The sequence below is a fragment of the Dromiciops gliroides genome, chromosome 3 (assembly GCF_019393635.1).
Source record: "Dromiciops gliroides isolate mDroGli1 chromosome 3, mDroGli1.pri, whole genome shotgun sequence".
Taxonomy (NCBI): Eukaryota; Metazoa; Chordata; class Mammalia; order Microbiotheria; family Microbiotheriidae; genus Dromiciops; species Dromiciops gliroides.
This window is the reverse complement of record NC_057863.1, coordinates 262,932,824-262,953,330: the sequence shown is the minus strand read 5'-3', so window position 1 is coordinate 262,953,330 and position 20,507 is coordinate 262,932,824. Positions and strand designations below refer to the sequence as shown.

General features: G+C 40.0%; 1 protein-coding gene across 1 annotated transcript in view; it reads left to right on the top strand.

The window, feature by feature from the left end:
• The window catches only part of DOP1B (DOP1 leucine zipper like protein B), a 138,167-nt gene extending 125,101 nt beyond the window's left edge, over positions 1–13,066 (top strand). Inside the window, 5 exon segments of the mRNA XM_043996750.1 lie at positions 2,154–2,290; positions 3,021–3,076; positions 9,199–9,345; positions 10,280–10,409; positions 11,751–13,066. Of these exon segments, the coding sequence (XP_043852685.1) occupies positions 2,154–2,290; positions 3,021–3,076; positions 9,199–9,345; positions 10,280–10,409; positions 11,751–12,005 (725 nt within the window). The 3' untranslated portion in view covers positions 12,006–13,066.
• Positions 13,067–20,507: the final 7,441 nt, after the last annotated feature.

The following is a 20,507-nucleotide window of genomic DNA, read 5'->3' as shown; positions in this document are numbered from 1 at the left end:
AGGAATGCACTGGGGGAGGGGGAAGGGGAGAGGTAGTATGGGGTAAAGTCTCACATGAAAGAAACAGGAAAGGGCTTATGGAGTGGGGGGAGAGATGGGGGAGGAGCAGGGCAGTAAATGAACTTTGCACTCATCAGTATTGGCTCAAACACCTTATTCTCATCAGAGTTGGCTCAAGGAGGGACTAATATACACACCCAATTTGGTGGAATAATCTTTTTAAACTGGGCAGTAAATGATCCTAACACTCAACAGAATTATCTTAAAGACCTTAATCTCTTCAGAATTGGCTCAAGGAGGAAATAACATACATACTCAGTTGGGTGGAGTAATCTATCTAACCCTGCAGGAAAATAGATGGAGAAGGGGAAAGGGAGGGGCAAAAGAAGGGAGGACAGATTTGGGGAGGAGGCAGTCAGAAGCGGAGGAGGAGGGGTAGGGTGAAAGAGAGATAATAGAGTAAATATCATGGGGAAGGGAATAGAATGGAGGGAAATAGTTAACAATAGTAACTGTGAAAAAGAGAAAAGGGAAAAAATTGTACAAAAAATATTTATAGCAACTCTTTGTGGTGGCTAAAAATTGGAAATTAAAGGAATGTCCATCAATTAGGGAATGACTGAAAAAGTGGTGGTATATGCTTGTAATGGAATATTATTGTGCTATTAAGAAATGACAAGCAGGATGATTTCAGAAAAACCTAGATTCATATGAACTGATACATAGTGAAGTGAGCAGAACCTGGGAGGACATTGTACACAGTGACAGCAGTATTGTTCTATGAGCAATTGTGAGTGACTTGAATACTCTCAGCAATGCAGTGATCCAAGAGAATCCCAAAGGGCTAATGATGAAGCATGCTATCACTCTCCCAGAGAAAGAAATTATATTGATTGAACACAGACTAAAAAAAAAAAAGGACCTGTGGATTGTACATATATAACCTATATCAGATTGGTTGCTGTCTTGTGGAGTGGGGAAGAAAGGGAGGGAGGGAGAAAAAATTGGAACTCTAAATCTTATGAAAATGAATGTTGAAAACTACCTTTACATGTAACTGGAAAAAATAAATGTTTGTTACCAAAAAAAAGAAAGAAAAAGAAAAACTAGAATTTTTATTCATCCAACATGTAAATTAATATAGAAGAAAACTATTACATCTGTAGTTTCTGTCCCCTATTTGGAACCCTGAAGTCTCACAGTCATTCTACACTCTTCTATGTAGAGGAACCTGGATTTTAGCTGAAAACTTTATTAAGCATATATTTCTTCTTTCGTAAACTGTTATGGAACAGATTTACTGTACCAGTATAGCCAGAATCTTGTTCCTTCACAATCATCCTCACCAAAGTATAAATTCATAACATGTGTTTTAGCCCTTTCCTCTTTCCCTGCTTTGCAACATAGACATCACTTTTAGCTTGGCCCTCTCTGAAAACACTTGATAAGGTCCTTCTGCAGGTCCTACCTTAGTTATTTGTCTCTGCTGTACAGACTTTTCATCATGAGGTTCTGTTGCCAGGCCAGAGTCTCAGATATGCAATGAATTGCTACCTGGATAACTTCTCAGTTCAGACAGTGGTATGGCTAATTCTTCCTTGTTGCTCACTGGCTTTTCTGGTGATTTCATATGGTCATGCTTCTTCTTTCAGAGTTCCATGTTACTTATCTTTGTGTCCTCCAAAATAGCATTCTCTCCTTCTTGGGTTCCTTTATCTTGATAGCTGGGTGACTCAGTTCCCCATTTGAAAAAGACTCCCTTCCTCTTACCCCATTATGGAAGGAAGACCATCTAAAATTCAGCACTTTATACTTAGCTTCCCAAGGATCAGCAGTTTTTTTGTTTTTGTTTTTGTTTTTTTTAGTGAGGCAATTGGGGTTAAGTGACTTGCCCAGGGTCACACAGCTAGTAAGTGTTAAGTGTCTGAGGCCGGATTTGAACTCAGGTCCTCCTGACTCCAGGGCCAGTGCTCTATCCACTGTGCCACCTAGCTGCCCCCAGCAGTTATTTTTAACCTCAAGATCTAAGTATTTCCTTAATTTATTAGCTTCAACATATTATTAGTTAAGTTAAGAGGAAGTCCTTGCGCTTCAGCAACAAAACCACTTCTTTTTCTTTGTATTTTTCTGATATACTAATGATCTTTCCCCAGAGCGACTGACAGAGAATCTCAGAGTTGGACAGACATCTATAGCTGCTGCTCAGATGTTCCTCTTTTTCAGAGTTTTGCTGCTAAGAATATCTCCTCAACATCTGACTTCATTGTGGCCAATAATGGTCACTGAATTGGTGAGCAAAAATATTTGTTTTGAAAATATAAGCTCCAGTCAAAGAGAAAGTAACTAATCTCAGGCAGATTGTAATGGCGTGGTCCCAGAGCATAAGTGTGAAGGATTTCTACCAACATTAAGAGACTTTAAGGGGAAAAAAGAAGTCCAGGGGTTTCAAGAGCTATTTATCTAAGAGGAAGGTGGCAGGAACAGTAAAGAGCCTACCTGGCACCATAGTTGTTTTCTCTGGTCTTTTCTTCCTCTTGTTTTCTTTCTCTAGAAGATGACTATGATATAATATTTCTCAAAAACTGTTCCTTTTAACAAAGTATTTTTTTAGTCACAAATTCATAAGACATTCTTTTCATGGTTATTAGAGAAAGGACATAAGTTGATCATTAATTGATTAGGATTCCTGAAGAGCCAAAATGTAAGGTATTTAAACAAATTAACACTTTATTTATTATGCTTAATCACCAAATACTAGATGCTATAGATATGTAACTTTTTTTTTTTTTGCGGGGCAATGAAGGTTAAGTGACTTGCTCAGGGTCACACAGCTAGTAAGCATCAAGTGTCTGAGGCTGGATTTGAACTCAGGTCCTCCTGAATCCAGGGCCGGTACTTTATCCACTGCACCACCTAGCTGCCCCCATAGATATTTAATTTTTAAAAAAAAGATTGTGGCAACTATATGGTGTTTTTAAATGCTTTTAAAAGTTCATTAAAAGGTGTGTTTTCTTTTTAAGATTCAGACATTTATACAATTTGAAGATGATCTAATACAGAGGAATGAATCATCAAAGTAAGCCTTTACAAATGTCTTTGTATTTGTGTACTTATTCATGTTTTGTTTGGGTTTTGCAGGGCAATGAGGGTTAAGTGACCTGCCCAGGGTCACACAGCTAGTAAGTATCAAGTGTCTGAGGCCGGATTTGAACTCAGGTCCTCCTGAATCCAGGCTGGTGCTTATCCACTGTGCCACCTAGCTGCCCCCCTTATTCATGTTTAAAGAATAGTCTAGTCTTATTCTTCTTCCTAGGCCTCTGAGTAGTAGAAAGATTAAAAAGTGCCGGAGAAACAAGTTATTTTAATATAGTCTATGAGCATGCAACCTTGTAGATATATTAAAGGTTTGTTCATTATACAAAGAAGTTAAAAGTCACTTGCCACTAGTATAGAGTCTGGCAATTGAAAAAGTGTTACTATAAAATTCATTTCCATTTTAAAAGCATTTATTATGGGGCAGCTAGATGGCAAAGTGGTAAAGCACCAGCCCTGGATTCAGTAGTACCTGAGTTCAAATCCAGCCTCAGACACTTGACACTTACTAGCTGTGTGACCCTGGGCAAGTCACTTAACCCTCATTGCCCTGCAAAAAAAAAAAAAAGCATTTATTATGTGTCCACTAGTGCCAGGCACTGTGTTAAACACTGGGGACAAAGATAAAAATAAAATATTTCCTACTTTCAAAGAGCTTACATTTTAGTGGGAGGGAAAAAAACCAAACCCATATACTTAGATTAAGCACATATGAGATCTGTGCAAAATAATTGTAGGAGGGAACAGAAGAGTACCAAAAGCTGGGAAGTTCAGGAATGGTCTCCTGTGGGAATGTGGTATCTAAACTATACTTTGAAGAAAGCGAGAGAATGTATGGAACAAAGATAAAGAAGAGAGAATATTCCAGGAATAGGGGATAGCCCAGGCAAAAGCATAGAAACAGAAGAGGGAAGCAAGTAGGCCAATTTGCCTGAAATTTCAGCATATGAGAGGGAATAATATTTTAATTATATTAATGAACATGATTTTAAAGAACAGTATAGTCTAATGTTAACTATAACAGTCTAAGTAAGATATTTTTTAAGGGACCAGTTACCAGCAAGGCTATTGTACTGATAGATCAAGCAAAATGCTGTGCATTTATATGCCTGGCCTTCAGCAAAACCTTTTGTAGAATTTGTTATAAAAACTAGTGAATGACATAAAGAGCTGTTGACTGGATGATAGCCTACTCAAGTGGATTGGTTGAACTTAATAATTTGGATGCAAAAAGTTATGATTGATAGCCTGATGACAGCATGGAGGAAGGTTTCTAAGAGAGTGCTCCAGGGTTCTGCTTTTTACCTTTTTTCTGTTCAGTATTTTTTTTAATTAGTGACTGAAATAAACATATAGATGATTTTTCATATTTGTAAATGTCATGAAAGTGGAGGGGTCATTAATATGTTACAAAATCAGTATTCAGGAGTTTGTAGGCTAAAACCATGGGCCAAATCTAACAATATGAAATTTTATAAATGCATTTCTTAAAATACATTCATGTTCCATGGAACACTAATTTATTTCTAAACTGGATATAAGTTAAGATTTTTTAAATGGTAGAAGTTTTTATTGGGGAACATGACCAAAAAATTCAAGTGGCAGAATTTCTTCTAAGCGGTTTTTAGGGAAAATTTGCTAGGGATAAATGTAACATCTCACTCTTAGGTTACAAATATCAGTTGCACATGTATAGTAGACATGATTACACATTAGAAAGTGTGAAGAAGACCCAGGGATCTTAGTGGAATGTAAGTTTAGTTATAATCAGCAAATAATAAAGATGTGTCTAGCAAAAATATATATTCCATCTATTGTCTTAATGCACAGTCAGGAAGATTTAGAATATCAAAAGTCTAGTACAGAGAAGCTTGGAGTACACAAGAGAGTAAAACTGGATTTGTTGGCAGTGGGGGGGACATAGTCACAAATTGGAGGAGCTATCAGGGAAAATGGATACAAAACAGTTTACTGGGGACCTGGGTAGAGTTTGGGACCCCAAAGGGAATGAGGTACCCTCTCCCCAAAATCAGTAAAATCTGATGTGTTTGTGAGGGAAAGATTCATCCTCTTCTCAATAATTCTCAGGAACTCAGCAACCAGGTGACAAAGGCTTTATTTTCTTCTCATGAGAAGGAGGCACCCTAGTGTGCAGCTAGTGGGTGCCCCGAAAGGGGGCTCGCAGGCCCTGTTTTATACCCTAGTCCCTAACGCGAATGGACCTTCCCCTTTTTCATCACTGGTCGGGGTTACAATCTACGCACAAAAACTAGCTAATTGGAACGCAATATTCCCACCCCTCTTCCTTGTATGGGCATAACTCAGGAGTGGACCTTATACTTCCTTATATGGACAGAACTCTGGAGAGGACCTAATTGAGACCAGGGCTCCTTGAACCATGTGACCTTGCTAACCTGAGGGGGAGGAGGGGATCTGAGACCTTTGTCCTACAAACCAGTCAGGGGAGTAAGACTGACTGTTATATCCACATTGAGAGGAGACAATTACCCATTTCTCACATGTTTTTATAGGGTTCTTATCTAGCAGCCTTAGGCATTGGGAGAAAGTGATAAGAAGCCTGGGCTGCAGTACCAATTTGTTGTTATTCAGTCATTTTTCAGTCATGTCCAATTCTTAGTGACCCCAGTTGGAGTTTTCTTGGCCAAGATACTGGAGTGGTTTGCCATTTCCTTCTCTAGCTCATTTTACACAGCAATTTAGTGCCTGAGGCCAGATTTGAATCTTCCTCACTCCAGGCCACCTAGTTGCTCATTTGAGTATTTTTTTGTCTTTTTTTTTTTTTTTTTGCTAGGCAGTGGGGGTTAAGTGACTTGCCCAAGGTCACATAGCTAGTGTCAAGTGTCTGAGGTCGGATTTGAACTCAGGTCCTCCTCCTGAATCCAGGGCTGGTGCTTTGTCCATTGCGCCACCTAGCTGCCCCCTATTCAAGTATTTAAATAAGCTCAATATTAGAGAGTGTAACACCCTACGTGTACTGTCTCTAGCCTCCTTTAAATCCGCAGCAGTCCTCTTAGCAGTGCCTGCCCAGGAAAGCTTCCTATCCTCACTAAAGCAGCCATTCTGTTGTGATCCAGGCATCCTCCCTGGCGTGCTATAACTACCTCTTCCTCCTTTCCCACCTTTCCAGCTACACACTATTGCCTCAGGCCTTGAGACAATTTCTCCAGGAATTAAATCTCCATGAACTCATTTCTCCATGATTAACATACTTCTACTCTGTCACTTCCTTCCCAACCCAGTGATTCAGTTGCCATTGTTCAAATGTAATGATTGCTTAATATGTAACAAACAAGTTTTCACCTTAGACCTGACTCCCTTCTGACGACAGTTTCTCTGGCTATCCCTTCCAGAATTTATTGCACTTTTGCTCATACTCCTAACTTACTGGTCATGGTGGAGTTATTAGAATTTTCCTTGTTCCAGTTGCCTCTTTAGCAGGTGCTCTCTTTACCCCCATCTCTCAATAACATCTCAGAGGTTCAATCCATATTTATCACCGAGTCAAGATTCTGATGACTATTGTCTATTGTCCTTCAGGACACTCTCCTCAAGAAGTTCAGTGCCTGACTCAGTCTTTCTCTCCTCCCCAGCTGTAGCCCTAATACTTTAATCTATATAGTAATACTCCCTCAAACACCCTGATCTCTCAGTTCCTCTACTTATTTCCCATGACCTGAGTTTTCTTCCATCCAGCCTCAAACTCTGAAATGACTTTATCTGATCGTTGTCTGTTGTTATTTTACCTCTCTGCTTTAAAACCACAAACCCTATTCTTCATTCTCACTTCTACTTCTAGTCGCTCTATCTATCAGTTCTCTCCCAGGTCACCACACTGGTTGCTGGTTACACTTCTTTTCCTGTCTTGACTCCTTAGTGAACCAGTTCAACTCTGCACAGTCCTCTTCTCTTGAGCCCCTTGCCCTTTTATCCTATCAAAGATCTTGCCTTGCCAGGCCCAAGATTTGAAGCATTCCCACTCTCATGTTGCCTTCACTTCTACAGTGGGTTGCTGAAGGAAGCTTAAGAAAATCCTGAAACCATATTAGGTGGATCTGCTACAAATTCATGTTATACAACATCAACTGGACTCTTACTGTCACAAGGGAATCTTTTTACACCTTCCTAATAAATTTACCATCCAACTCATCCTATTGGCTTTTTTCCATATCTTTTTATCCCTCCTCTTCTAAACTCCCCTGGCTTCCTCTTTCACCATCCTCTCAACTGAGAATTTTACCTCATATTTTACTGGAAAAACTAAGACCATTCACCTGGAGCTCCTTTTTCTCTGTTTCTCCTCATCTCACATAAGCTAGACATTTTCTTCCATTATCTCTTCCTTCACACCTTGAGGAAATGATTCTCCTAGCCAAAAAAGCAAATTGCTCTACCTACACAAATGATTCCGTTCTATCTCTTCTCTGGCAGATTTTTTTCATCCCCATTCTCACTAATCTTCAGTCTGTTTATTTGTTGCTTCCTTACTGCCTACAAACGCAAGCATTGTTTTCCATCCTAAAAATACCCATCCCCACTGACTCTCATCCTCTTCCTCTCCTCCATTTGGGTTCTAAGTTCCTTGAAAAGACTGTCTACAATCTGTTTCTCTTTTCTTCTTAACTTTCAGCAGTCTGGTTTCCAACTTAATGAAATAAAAATGCTCCATCCAGTTCCCAAGGAATGATCTCTTCATCGCCAAATCTACTGGCCTTTTCTCAATCTTTATCCTTCTCAGCCTCTCTCTCATATACACTTTTTTCTCTGTTCTGATATAGCCATCACTCTTGTATAAACCCTCACTACCTCATGCCTAGACCATTACAGTAACCTTCTGCTTGGTCTCCCTGACTCAAATCTTGAACTTTTCCCCTACCTTCTATAAGAATACTTTTCAGGCCTTTCTTTTCCTAGTATTCTCTGATCTCCAATGACACTAGTCTCCTTGCTGTTCTTTGCACAAGACACTTTATCTCTTCAATATTTCCAGTCTTTCTCCCATGCCTTAAACTCTCTCTCCTCATATGTTTTCTAGATTTCATGACTTCTCTCAAGTATCGGCTAAAATCCTACTTTCTATAAGAATACTTTTCAGGCCTTTCTTTTCTTTTCTTTTTTTTTTTTTTTGTGGGGCAATGAGGGTTAAGTGACTTGCCCAGGGTCACATAGCTATCAGGTCTTTCTTAGTCTTAGTGCTTTCCCTCTGTTGATTATCTCCAGTTTATCCTGTATCTTTCTTGTTTGTACATAGTTGTTTGCATGTTGTCGCCCCCATTAGAGTGTGAGCTCCTTGTAAGCAGGGACTAATTCTTATCTTCCGTGGTTTTCCCATTGTTTGCTCATACCTGACGCATCATAGGTGCTTAACAAATTCTTGTTGATTTGATAGTCAAAAATATTAACTCAGTGTTAGGCCACATTAGAAAGCTGTTGTTCAAAATGAAGGAAGTAATAATCTTACAGTAGTCTTCCCTATAAGGTGGGCAGTGGTATAGTGCATGACTATTGTCTTCTGATATTTAAAGGATAGTTGTATAGAAAAAAAAATTAAAAGTTTTCTGCTTTGGAGCAGTTTGTGGAAGTTGCAGAGATAGATTTCAGTTCCTTACTGTATATAAAACTTCCTAAAAATGAAAGCTATTCAGAAATGAAATGTGCTATATTGACAATTAGTGAATTCTCTAAGAGTCCAGGGGTCTAAGTGGGATTTGGGTGACCATTTTTGAAAAATGTAAAGGGAATTGACATTTCAGATAGTGGTCAAACCAAATGACCTCTCTGTTCCCTTCCAACTAAAAGATTTTATGAAAACTTTGAGGGGACGGCTAGGTGGCACAGTGGATAAAGCACCAGCCCTGGATTCAGGAGGACCTGAGTTCAAATGTGGCCTCTGACACTTGACACTTACTAGCTGTGTGACCCTGGGCAAGTCACTTAACCCCCATTGCCCCGCAAAAAAAAAAGAGGAAAAAAAAAGAAAACTTTGAACATGACTTCCTAGGGAAATGGAAAATTTCAAATAACTATTCAATTTAAAGGGTCTTTCTGAATTTCTAATGTGCATTTTCTTGATCATTAATTGTACAGAAGCAACAGCAAAGCAAACAGAATGAGAGCTTCAGGAGCTGATGGCAGTGAGATATCCCCAAATGAACTCATCTTGTATTTATCAGCTTGCAAATTCCTGGACACAGCACTTTCTTTTCCACCAGACAAGATGCCTTTATTTCAAATGTAAGTTATATGTACTTACCAGGGAATAAGTACATGTACTACTTTTCAGAGACATCTATAACTTCTGTCACTTAAATTGCTTGTATTGTTTCAATACATGAGCATCTACAACTTTGTTATCAATTGCAGATAAAATTTCCAGTAACACAAGTTTCCTATAACACAAAACCCAAGTCTCAGATAACTTGCAATATATGATGTGAGAAAAACACCCCCATAATGATCCTCAGGACCACCGACCAGAAGTAGTGAGCAAAACAAGCTTTATTTAGCAGTCTGCAGAGCAGATGGACACCTCACAGAAATGCCACCCTGATGCCTGTCACAGCAGGCTTTTATCCCCTAATCTCTATTGCAAGTTCCCTCCGTTCCCCTCATTCCACATTGATGGAGTACTAGAGAGTCACAATCTTCATGTCCATCCTACTTCATGAATCCACCTTCCACATACAATACTCCCACTTCATATATCACATGTCTCATAATATAAAATCTCCTAGGGGTGTGTGAGTTAATATTAATAAGACTGTTAAGCATGCACAGTTGAGACTTGGGATCTACTCCAGGTCAATTCTACAGGCCAGTTCTGCTCATTTGACTTACACCCCTACTTTGTGGTATGTAACTCTGTCCCTGCTCTTTATTGATCAGCTGAAGACCAAGAGGGGCTTTCCTGATCCTTCCTGTTGCTACACTGCAGGGGAAGGGGCTTTTCACAGGTCTTATGGTCTGAAGAGACAACACTTTACAATCTTTTCCCTCAATGTGATATCACTATGTTTCTCCTACTAAATGCATGAACCATAGAGTACAATAGAACTTCTTTCCTTCTTCACCTCTCTACCCTCCCCAATAAAAAGACACATCATGATTTTCCCATAAATATGGCCTCTGAACTATAATATCTGATCCAAATGTTTATTTCTTTTTCTAGGTATAAATGGGCATTTGTTCCAGAAGTAGATACAAAGACTTCTGCCTTTCTCTCAGACTTAGAGGAGTATCATCAAGAATGCAAACCGCATGTTGTTAGAATCTTGGAACTTCTCAACTTAAAATATGGAGTAAACAATAATTGTTCTTTAAAAAATTAAATATATACTGTTAACTCTTTCTAAATTACAACTAAGTCAGGGTCAACCTGACTTAAGCCAGTCCAGTCATCTCATTTATAGTAGTTCTAATTCCAAGCCTGGACCACTCATACATCATATAACAATAGACAAAATGAGGTTTTCTAAATATAGCATATAAAGACTATATTCAGGGGCGGCTAGGTGGCGCAGTGGATAAAGCACCGGCCCTGGATTCAGGAGGACCTGAGTTCAAATCTGGCCTCAGATACTTGACCCTTACTAGCTGTGTGACCCTGGGCAAGTCACTTAACCCCAATTCCCTCACCAAAACAAAACCAAAAAAAAAAAATGTTAAAAAAAAAAAGACTATATTCAGTAAAGAGATGGCATTGCTTTATTTGGGAGTTTTAAGCTGCAGTGGGCCTCTGCTGACCAGGTGTCTTTACTAAGTTCAACATTAATATAGTAAGGCCGACAGATTGCCTTAGGTAGGGTAAACTGGTTTCCAGGTTGAAAACTTATCACGTCAAAGCTCCTGTGCCAAGTGATATCAGACCCACAATCGTTCCCTTAACTTTTCAACATGAGTAAAACCGCAAGTCTTTTAAAAAAAATCTTCATAGATAAGATTTCAGAGAAAGATTGGCTGGAAAATAACATAGTTAGATGGATTTGCTATAGATTGGTGTTAATGTGGAGAGGAATATGTGGAAGAAGGAACTCTAGTGAGCTACACAGGACTTTGTCCTGGGTCCTGTTATGCTCAAACTTTTTATCACTGGCTTAAGAGTGTTAAAGCAGAATATAGGTTGCCATTTTATGGGTGATGTTGTAGGAGATTTTTTTTTTTTTTGCTGAGTTTTTAGCTGAAATAGACCCCTATGGTACAGAGATAAAATTTTTTTGCGAGGCAGTTGAGGTTAAGTGAATTGCCCAGGGTCACACAGCTAGTAAGGATCAAGTGTCTGAGGCCAGATTTGAATTCAGGTCCTCCTGACTCCAGGTCCAGTGCTCTGTCCACTGCACCACCTAGCTGCCTCTGTGCTGAGATATTATAATTCTTTCTACTAGAGCATGTGGCATCTTTAAGAAGCTAATATAATGTCTGAAGGCCAGGAAAAAGAGATATTCTTTAGGGTCTATTATTAGAGGTGGTAGTAGGCTAGAGAGAAAGTCCTTCTCATGATCTAGAACTTAAATTAGAAGCATAATTATTGTCGATACCAAATTTTCATGAAAAGTAATACCCTAAGAATTTTTATTTGGTGTAAAATTAGCGTGGAGGTCCTGACAAAACCAAATAACTTACTTTTGTGGGTTTATTTACAGGAGATAAACAGTAGTAATGAGACTTCTTCTATCAAGTATGAATTTCCTCTTTTACGTCAACATTCTATATCCAGCATCGTGCAGTTGATGCCGTTCTTCAGAACTCTAAGCCGTGCTTTTAAGACTCAAAGTAATCTGTCTCATGAGAATCCAGAGTCTCCCTTAGCAGAGTTTCCTGTTACAGATGGCCCAAGGATCTTGAAACAACTGGAAGAAAGTGTTGAATGCGATTTTCTGGAAAAGCTAGAATGTTAAAGACTTTGTGACATTGATTTTGTGACATTTTGTAACCAGAATATGATCTAGTATAGAAGCATATAATGGCATTGTCCCCTTATTTTCTTTTCTATTTTGAAAATTAATTTAAAATTCATTTCTGATTGGTATGACAAATCTCCTTAAATAACTTTTAAGGAAGATAGATCAAAGGACTGATTTTTTTAATTCAGTTGATGTAATTTTTTTTAAAAAAGTGTTACATCCAAGTCTGGAAAAGTTATAGCTCTTGAAACATATTTACAATATGAAGAAAGAATACAAAGATGAAAGAAAGCTCTTTTTGTTGGTGGTGCAGAAGTGTAGTATATTTTTGTTTCTTCCAAGTATACTGTTTCTCTAAAAACATGTTAATGTAGTTTTTGAATTTTTCATGTAGGAATTTTTTTAAAGACAACCATTATACAATTTTCCAAAATAGTAATCACTGAAAGTGAGTATACATGACTTATACAAAGTAACAATCAAAGAAGATATTTGAAATTGTTCAACCCACTGTCCTATTAAAATCATTTTTGTTATGTTACTTGAATCTGTAATAGAAATAAACTGGATCATTGTGGTTTTTATCCCCTTGAAGAGATGATCATGAATATTTCAGCACTTCATCCCTCCTACCTTTTTCAACCCTACTATATAGTCTTCAGTTGTTATTGCTGAAAAATTTATCCCACCTGCTAACAGTCTGATGATGAGCCTCTTGAAACTTAAGTAGCCTAGTCCCTAGAAAACAGATGTACAATCTGACCAGACCAAAGCATGAAGGCTTTGCAGCTTGGTGTAAGCTCTTACAGAGGGTCATCTCCATGCCATATTGAAGCTTTGAAGTAAAATGAATGATTGTAATACTTCAGTTACTGTATTACCTAATTTGCTGAAATTAAAAGCATAGAAATATTGAGAAATGGATTAAAAGAAACACATGCAAGATTATGTAATTACATAATTTGAATATTACATAAATTGAAGATGTTTGCATGTCATTAAAAATATATTCAGAGAAAGCTGAAAATCTATAATAAAAGGGAACAAATAAAGTATCACAAACTATGGCTATCATTGGTAGAGGGAATTTCCTCATTATATATTCTCTATCGAATCTAACCACAGATACCATGCAAAACAAACCTGACATTGAAGATGTCCACTGGGGTCAAAGAATTGGGGTACTCAACAACTCCCTCTCCACAAGGAGGCCCTCTGCATTTTATCCACACATGCAGACTATATTGGCTTCAGTGGCAGCCCGGCTAGGGGATTGGAAAGGGAGTGCCACTTTTTTTCTAATTCTTTGGTTCATCAGAGCTTAAATTTAGGTAGCTAGGTGGCGCAGTGGATAAAGCACTGGCCTTGGATTCAGGAGGACCTGAGTTCAAATCCAGCCTCAGATACTTGACACTTACTAGCTGTGTGACCCTGGGCAAGTCACTTAATCCTCATTGCCCTGCAAAAAAACCCAAAACAAACAAACAAAAAAAATTAGGCTCTTGGTTAGGGTTTTCCCAAAAGGGGGAGTAGAAAGATCCTTAGTGTACAAAATGGATCAGGTATGGGTAAGGCATTTATTTTCTACACATAAAAGAAATGCTAAAATAGAAAAGACTAACTCTCATTGACTAACAAAAGGGCCATGCTAACTATAGTTATACCCAGCTTGGGGGGGGGGAGGGGAGCAGAGAGAACAAGCATTTATTAAGCACCTATTGTCACTAAACATTTATTAAATGCCTACTATGTGCCAAACACTACATAGATATATATATATATACACATACATACATATATGCATATACATATATGAAATAAATAGGAAATAATGAACAGAGGAAAGGCTCTAGAATTAAGAGGCATTGGGAAAGGCTTCCTGTAGAAAGTGAGATTTTTTTTTTTAAGTGAGGCAAGTGGGGTTAAATGACTTGCCCAGGGTCACACAGCTAGTAAATGTTAAGTGTCTGAGGCCTGATTTGAACTCAGATACTCCTGACTCCAGGGCCCGTGCTCTATCCACTGCGCCACCTAGTTGCCCAGAAAGTGAGATTTTAGTTAGAATTTGAAAGAAGCCAGCAAAGCCAACAGGCTTCCCTGAGGAAGATGAGGAGGGAGAACATTCTAGGCATGATGGACAGCCAGAGAAGATTCCCAAAGCCTAGAGCTGGAGTGTCTTGTGTGAGAAATAATTCCTTTGGATCCCTACACTACTGCAATCAATATTAATCAATTTGATATGGTTTTATAGGGGAAGTGATTATAAACTCTGTATGTTAAGCCCCAGAGCTGTGAACCGCAGCTTGTAAATTCACTTGTTTAATCATAGTGATATAGTGGGAAAATGGGGTACAGGTTGGGGTTGGGGTTCTTGGGAATTCCTCTTTAAAGAATTACACCCTCTTGCACACAAAACTTAGAACAAGGTGATAGTTTATTTAGGAGCAAGGGAAGGGAAGGGTGGGGGGGAGGGAAACCATGAAAGAAATCCTTAGACTTTTCATGGGGAGATTTGGCATAAAGCACATGGCTCAGAGGTACCAAATCTCCAACAGGAGACCGGAAGGTACTTTTATAGAGGACTGATGGGGGTGGACCATCTGCCCCTGAAAAGTTCCTTTAGTGAGAGAGGACCATCCCCCACTAGTGGTAGCTGGGGGAATTGGGTGAGCAGTGGAGGACCATCCCCCACTGGTAGTGACTAAAGGAATTGGGTGAGGGGTGGCTATGGATCCCTCTTCAGGACACAAAGGCCGCAGCCACACCCAAACTTATCTCCCCAGGATAAGGGAGACCGGAATGAAGGGTAGGAATCCCAAGCTAGCTCAGTCCGATTTGGTTCCTCTAGGCGTTATCTGTCCTCTGGTTTAGTTTCTCAAGGAGAAGATTCCTCGGTGTGCCCCAGAGAAATTCTGGGGTGCTCTGCGCCCCATGACATTAGGAAGCTAACTAGAGGCCCTCCACCCTTGTTTTTCCTTGTCTTGGTGACCAAGCCCAGTGTGGCAGAGGTGCCTCAATTACATGGAAAGTACTCCAATTTGTTTTTGTACTTCTGGACCACTCTTGTCCAACATGAGCAAATAAACATTTCATGACCACTTAGAGGAGATGCTCCAACTCAAGACACTCCCCCCCCCCCAGACATACCATTTCTAGATAATGCATCATTTTTTGGGCCTGCAGAGTAAGATCTATCAACCAATGGGGTTCTATACTTTGTATAACTTCTTCAGATGTTCAGGTATCAAATCTGCTATCAAACCTTATAGGAATAAGGCCCTAGAAGATGGGGACATCAAATTGTGAGGAACATCTGAGGTCCATTTCATTAGAGGGGACTATGAACCTTTTAATAAAGTGCCATTGGTTCAGAGCTCTGCCTCAGTCTCTTTTATTTATTTTTTTTTTTGGTGAGGCAATTGGGGTTAAGTGACTTGCCCAGGGTCACACAGCTAGTAAGTGTCAAGTGTCTGAGGCCAGATTTGAACTCAGATATTCCTGAATCTAGGGCCAGTGCTTTATCCACTGTGCCACCTAGCTGCCCCTCAATCTCTTTCATTGCAGGTTGGACAATTTTAAACCCCACACTTTTTTGTGGAACAACAAGGAGGCCAGTGTCACTGGATTGAAGAGTACATTGAGGGGTAAAGGAATAGGTGTAAAAAGACTAAGGGAGACTTTTGGAACAATAAGGTTACCACAACCCTGGACATGCCCACATAGTAAACCATGTCTAACCACCTGCCCAAGAAAGTAAACACAAAGCAGAAAAAGTAACCAGGGACTCAGGCAGAAGCTGGCCTAGTTGGGTCCATATTCCATGTGGGAGTGGAAACAAAATCAGGAGAAAGATGTCCCTCGGTAATTTTTAGTAATTAGGACATTTTATTATTTTAATAAAAGGACTTATATTTTCCATTTGTTTTCAGCTTTTGAATTCTTATCATTTATTTGGCAGTAACAGTCCATCGTAGCAAGGGACAATCTAGCCCTTGTAGCTGCTTGTGTCCTCAAGCTCTTAATGGACCAACATGAATATCCACCTTGCCTGGTACTTCCCTGACCCTGCTGGGAGCCTCTACTGGTGTGGTGGTGGTATCTACCCACTACTGGCAACTGATCAGGTTACATCTAAGGAAGATGGAGCAGCAGCTAGGTACCTCAAAGCAAGTATTCAGTACTATAGCTATCATCAAAGAGCCAAAGAAAGAAATCAGACCCATGTATGCAAGAAACAAAACTGAAGCAATGTTTGGCAGAGACAAAACAGAATGTAAGATCCTAACCTCACACTTCACCTCCAGTTTTCAGTTTCTTTATGAAAAACAAATAATACTTATTCTTCTAGTGACTTTCAAATCTCACATATGGATTATTTATTTTTTAATGTTGCAACGGTTTGTTTTTCCCCCTTTTTCCCCCCCTCTCCACAGCACCAAGAAAATGACAAAAGGTGATTTTGTAGTTGATTTGCATTTTAAGAAATCCCTCCTCATTGCTGATGAGAGGGAGGATGGTAACTAGGAAACATAGTTTATGCACTTTAGGTTTATCATGGGGTGCAGAGCACCCCAGAAGTTCTCTGGGGCACATCAAGGAACCTGCTCCTTTGAGAAACTAAACCAGAGGACAGATAAAGCCTAGAGAGATAAGCTGAACCAAATCGGACTGAGCTAGCTTCAGATTCCTAGCCTTCATTCTGGTCTCCCTTACCCTGGGGAGATAAATTTGGGTGTGGCTGCGGCCTTTGTGTCCTGAAGAGAGGTCTGTAGCCACCCCTCACCCAATTCCTCTAGTCACTACCGGTGGGGGATGGTCCTCCACTCCTCACCCAATTCCCCCAGCTACCACCAGTGGGGGATGGTCCTCCCTTACTAAAGGAACTTTCCACAGTCAAATGGTGACCCCTCCCCCCATCAGTCTTCTATAAAAGTACCTGCCATTCTCCTGTTCGAGGAGATTTGGTACCTCTGAGCCATGTGCTTTGCGTCAATCTCCCCATGAGAAGTCCAAGGATTTCTGTCATGGTTTCCCTCCCCCCACCCTTCCCTTCCCTTGCTCCTAAATAAACTTCCACCTTATTCTAACTACTTTTGTGTGCAAGAGGGTGTAATTCTTTAAAGAGGAATTCCTAAGAACCCCCACCCGTACCCCATTTCCTCCCATATCAGGTTTTATCATAAATCTGCCCAGTCAGATCTCTTTTATGTACTGCCAAGGGCACCAAGCTACTAACTCCATAGTACAAGGGAATCACAGGGCAGACCTTGCTGTTAGATTAGTTGCCAGGTCCATTTACCGGTCCACCCTAGCCTTGGTCCCCTTGCACCCTATTGTGCCCAAGGTATTTCCCCTTCCTAAACCAAGTTGGAGATGATAAGTCTTTAGTGTTAACTACCAACTGCTTAAACTCATATGTTATCTTGGGCTATTGGGATTATAGAATAAGAATGCTACTGCCTCTTCTCATACTAAAGTCAGAAGAGGAACATGAGATAATTTTTTTTAGTGGGTCTGAAAAACTGCTGTCTTTACTATTCCTTTTGTTGGGTAACTTGAACATGAAGCTATGCTTACAAATTTAATTTTGGTAATGGAATAAGTTTCTAATTTTACTGCATTAGGGTTACAAGAATTGGAAGAGTGCTTTAAATCTCTGGCAAATGTGGTCCTGGAGAGTCTGTATGGTTCAGAACACCTGAAGTTTGAGCTGCCGTGCAGATATTACCTGGATGACTGAAACTGTTCACAACTGCTTGCTTTGTCCAGTTTTTCATGGAACTCTTAGATTTATTCTGTATTAGGGTCCCTGTTGCCTCTTGGTCTGTTTGTAAATCATTTGTGTTTTGTGTTGTGGTTCTTGCATTTGTAACACTAGTTCCTACATCTCCCTCAATTCATAAACCCCCTGTGGGCCCCTACTTCACCCCCCACTCAGCAGGAAGCAGTAACAGAAGAGATGATCTTTGTCCTTTTTCTGGGGTATATGAAAAAAGGGGGAATGATGTAGGAGGCAAAAAGGGGTTAATGGAAAAAAGCCTAAGACCCAAGTTTTAATTCAGATATTAGCTCTGAAAGGGAGTCAGACCTCAGTTAATGGATAACTTATGTTAGGTTCTCATACCCATAGTGATCAACATACATAACAGACCAAAACAGGTCAGGTCAAAATAACAATAAAAGAAAAGACAACCTATAGAAATTCTAATGAAAAATGATTATATTTTGAAACTAGCTATGGGAATCAGAAGGAGACATGCGCAGAAAAGGCCAAATTTGTCCCCAGACTCACCTTATGACACCCCCAAAACACACCTCCACTGAAAAAGGTACCCGCCTCAGGGGTTGGCTAAGGACCCTCAGGAACTCCAAATTAGGATAAGCCCTCCCTTGTAACACCCTTGGTGGAGAATATTATAATGAGGACAGGCCCTCCCTTGTACCTCCCCAAGGTGGAGATTATTATAATGAGACTGATAATCAATTTATCCATACTGTAGGGAGTAAACTGCCTCAGTTTACCCAAATAACTCGAGGAGACCACCAAGTCAAACAGAGACAGATTTATTACATTCCCATAGGAATGGGCAAGCTCAATACCTGAGCCAAGCTAGCTAATACATGCCTTGACCTTTTATAGGGGAAGTCCCCACGCACACTAGGTCAAGCTCACAATCTAACATCCAATCCTGTCTCACCCAGGGAGGGTGTTTAGCTCGTGATCAATGTATGGAGACATGCATATGTGTTCCAGGAACAAGGGGGAAAAGGGGAGGGGGAACAAGGTCAAACCAAAGGAAGAGGAAACAGGGGAGTGACAGATGTTTCAGATCTCACAGTTCCCACTGACTCCCCTCTTCCGACCCCTGTCTCTAAAGATGAATAACAGGAAGAGTCACTCAGGTGCTTCAGCATTGTTCTGTAGTCATGTTCATTCTAGAAGGATGACAGAGTTAAAATTTATCTTCGATTATGTTGGGAAGAAAAGAATAATCCATTGTTGGGACCCCAGGGCCAAGGGGATTCTGCTCTGAGAAAAAGAGACATGTCACTTAACATCTGGTCTCAACTTAATTGCTGCATCCTGTGCCGAGCCCTGTCCTTTCTTCTTGAGTCCCGAGTATTGAATTGGTGGGCAAACTTCCTGACCCACTCAACAGGGACTGGGGTTCTGACACATGATGGATTGCACACAAAACTAATATGTAGCTGACAAGTGGGGAGACTGAGCAGAAGTAAAAATACTGTTAATTGGCAATAAAACTTAAAGGAGACAGTGAGAATTTGACAAGCAATAAACTTCTAAACTAACTATACTGGGGCAGGGCTGGGTACCTTCCAGACCCCATCCTCAGAGTTTAATCTGACTCAAATCCATAATCATATCATACAATACTATAAATATAATATATATTATATTTATATATTTAATAAATATATTTATATATTTAATATAATATATTTCCTTTCCTTATTTGAGAGATACCTTTCCAATATTCTGGTTCTCTCCCTGTGGTCACCCACAGTATTGCAATAAAACTTGGGAAACTGAGTCACTGAGTCTTGTAATTCTTTTGGGATGACTCACAATCAATTTGACCCAAAATTCCAGACCACATCAAGATGATCACCCCGTTGGACCACCACCATCAGTCCTCTATAAAAGTATCTGCCTGTCTCCTGTTCAGGGAGAAAGGTATCTCAGATAGCCACACCTCTGTGCCATGCCTTCTCCCTATGAGAAGTCCAAGGATTTCTCTCTTGGTTTCCTTTCCCTAGCCTCTGAATAAACTATTATTTTATTCTAATTGGATTTGTGTGCAATAGGGTGAAATTCTTTAAAGAGGAATTCCTAAGGACCCCCTACCCCAAACGACCATGAGATTTCCCCATAACATTTTGGAATAATACTTTTTCTTTTTGAAGAAGTTATGGGAAGATTATGGGCACTAGTTACCCCAACATTTCTCTGAGGAGGTCAAGGAACTTTTTTCCTTGAAACCTCAGGAGTTTTCCCTTGAAAGATTAAGTGAGGAGATGGCTTGGGATCTGCAGCCACCCCTCCTCACCCAATTCCTCCAGCCAACAACAGTGGGGGATGGTCCTCTCTCACTAAAGGAACTTTCCAGTCAGATGGTGAGAACTGCAAAATTTACTGAGAACCGATTTCCCCACCCACCCCCACCCGAAGTCCCCTCTTTCCCAGGCAGGTGAATTGCCTGGGGCTGCTTGTTTTTGTCCCTTCCAGACTCTAGATGGACTTTTGGGCCTTCCCCCAACAACTTGTCCCCTCCCAATGCTCCCCACCTTACTCCCTGGACTTTATGTTATTATGTAAAAAGGGTCCACCTACATTAAGTGGTTTCTATTCAGAATCAGTAAGCCTATGCTTAATTTAGGAGCAGTTCTATTATTTCTTTTGTCAAAGGTTCATTTACATTAATTAGCTATATGTTACTCTGGAGCAATCTTTTGGTTCCCTTTTTGTTCTGTTAC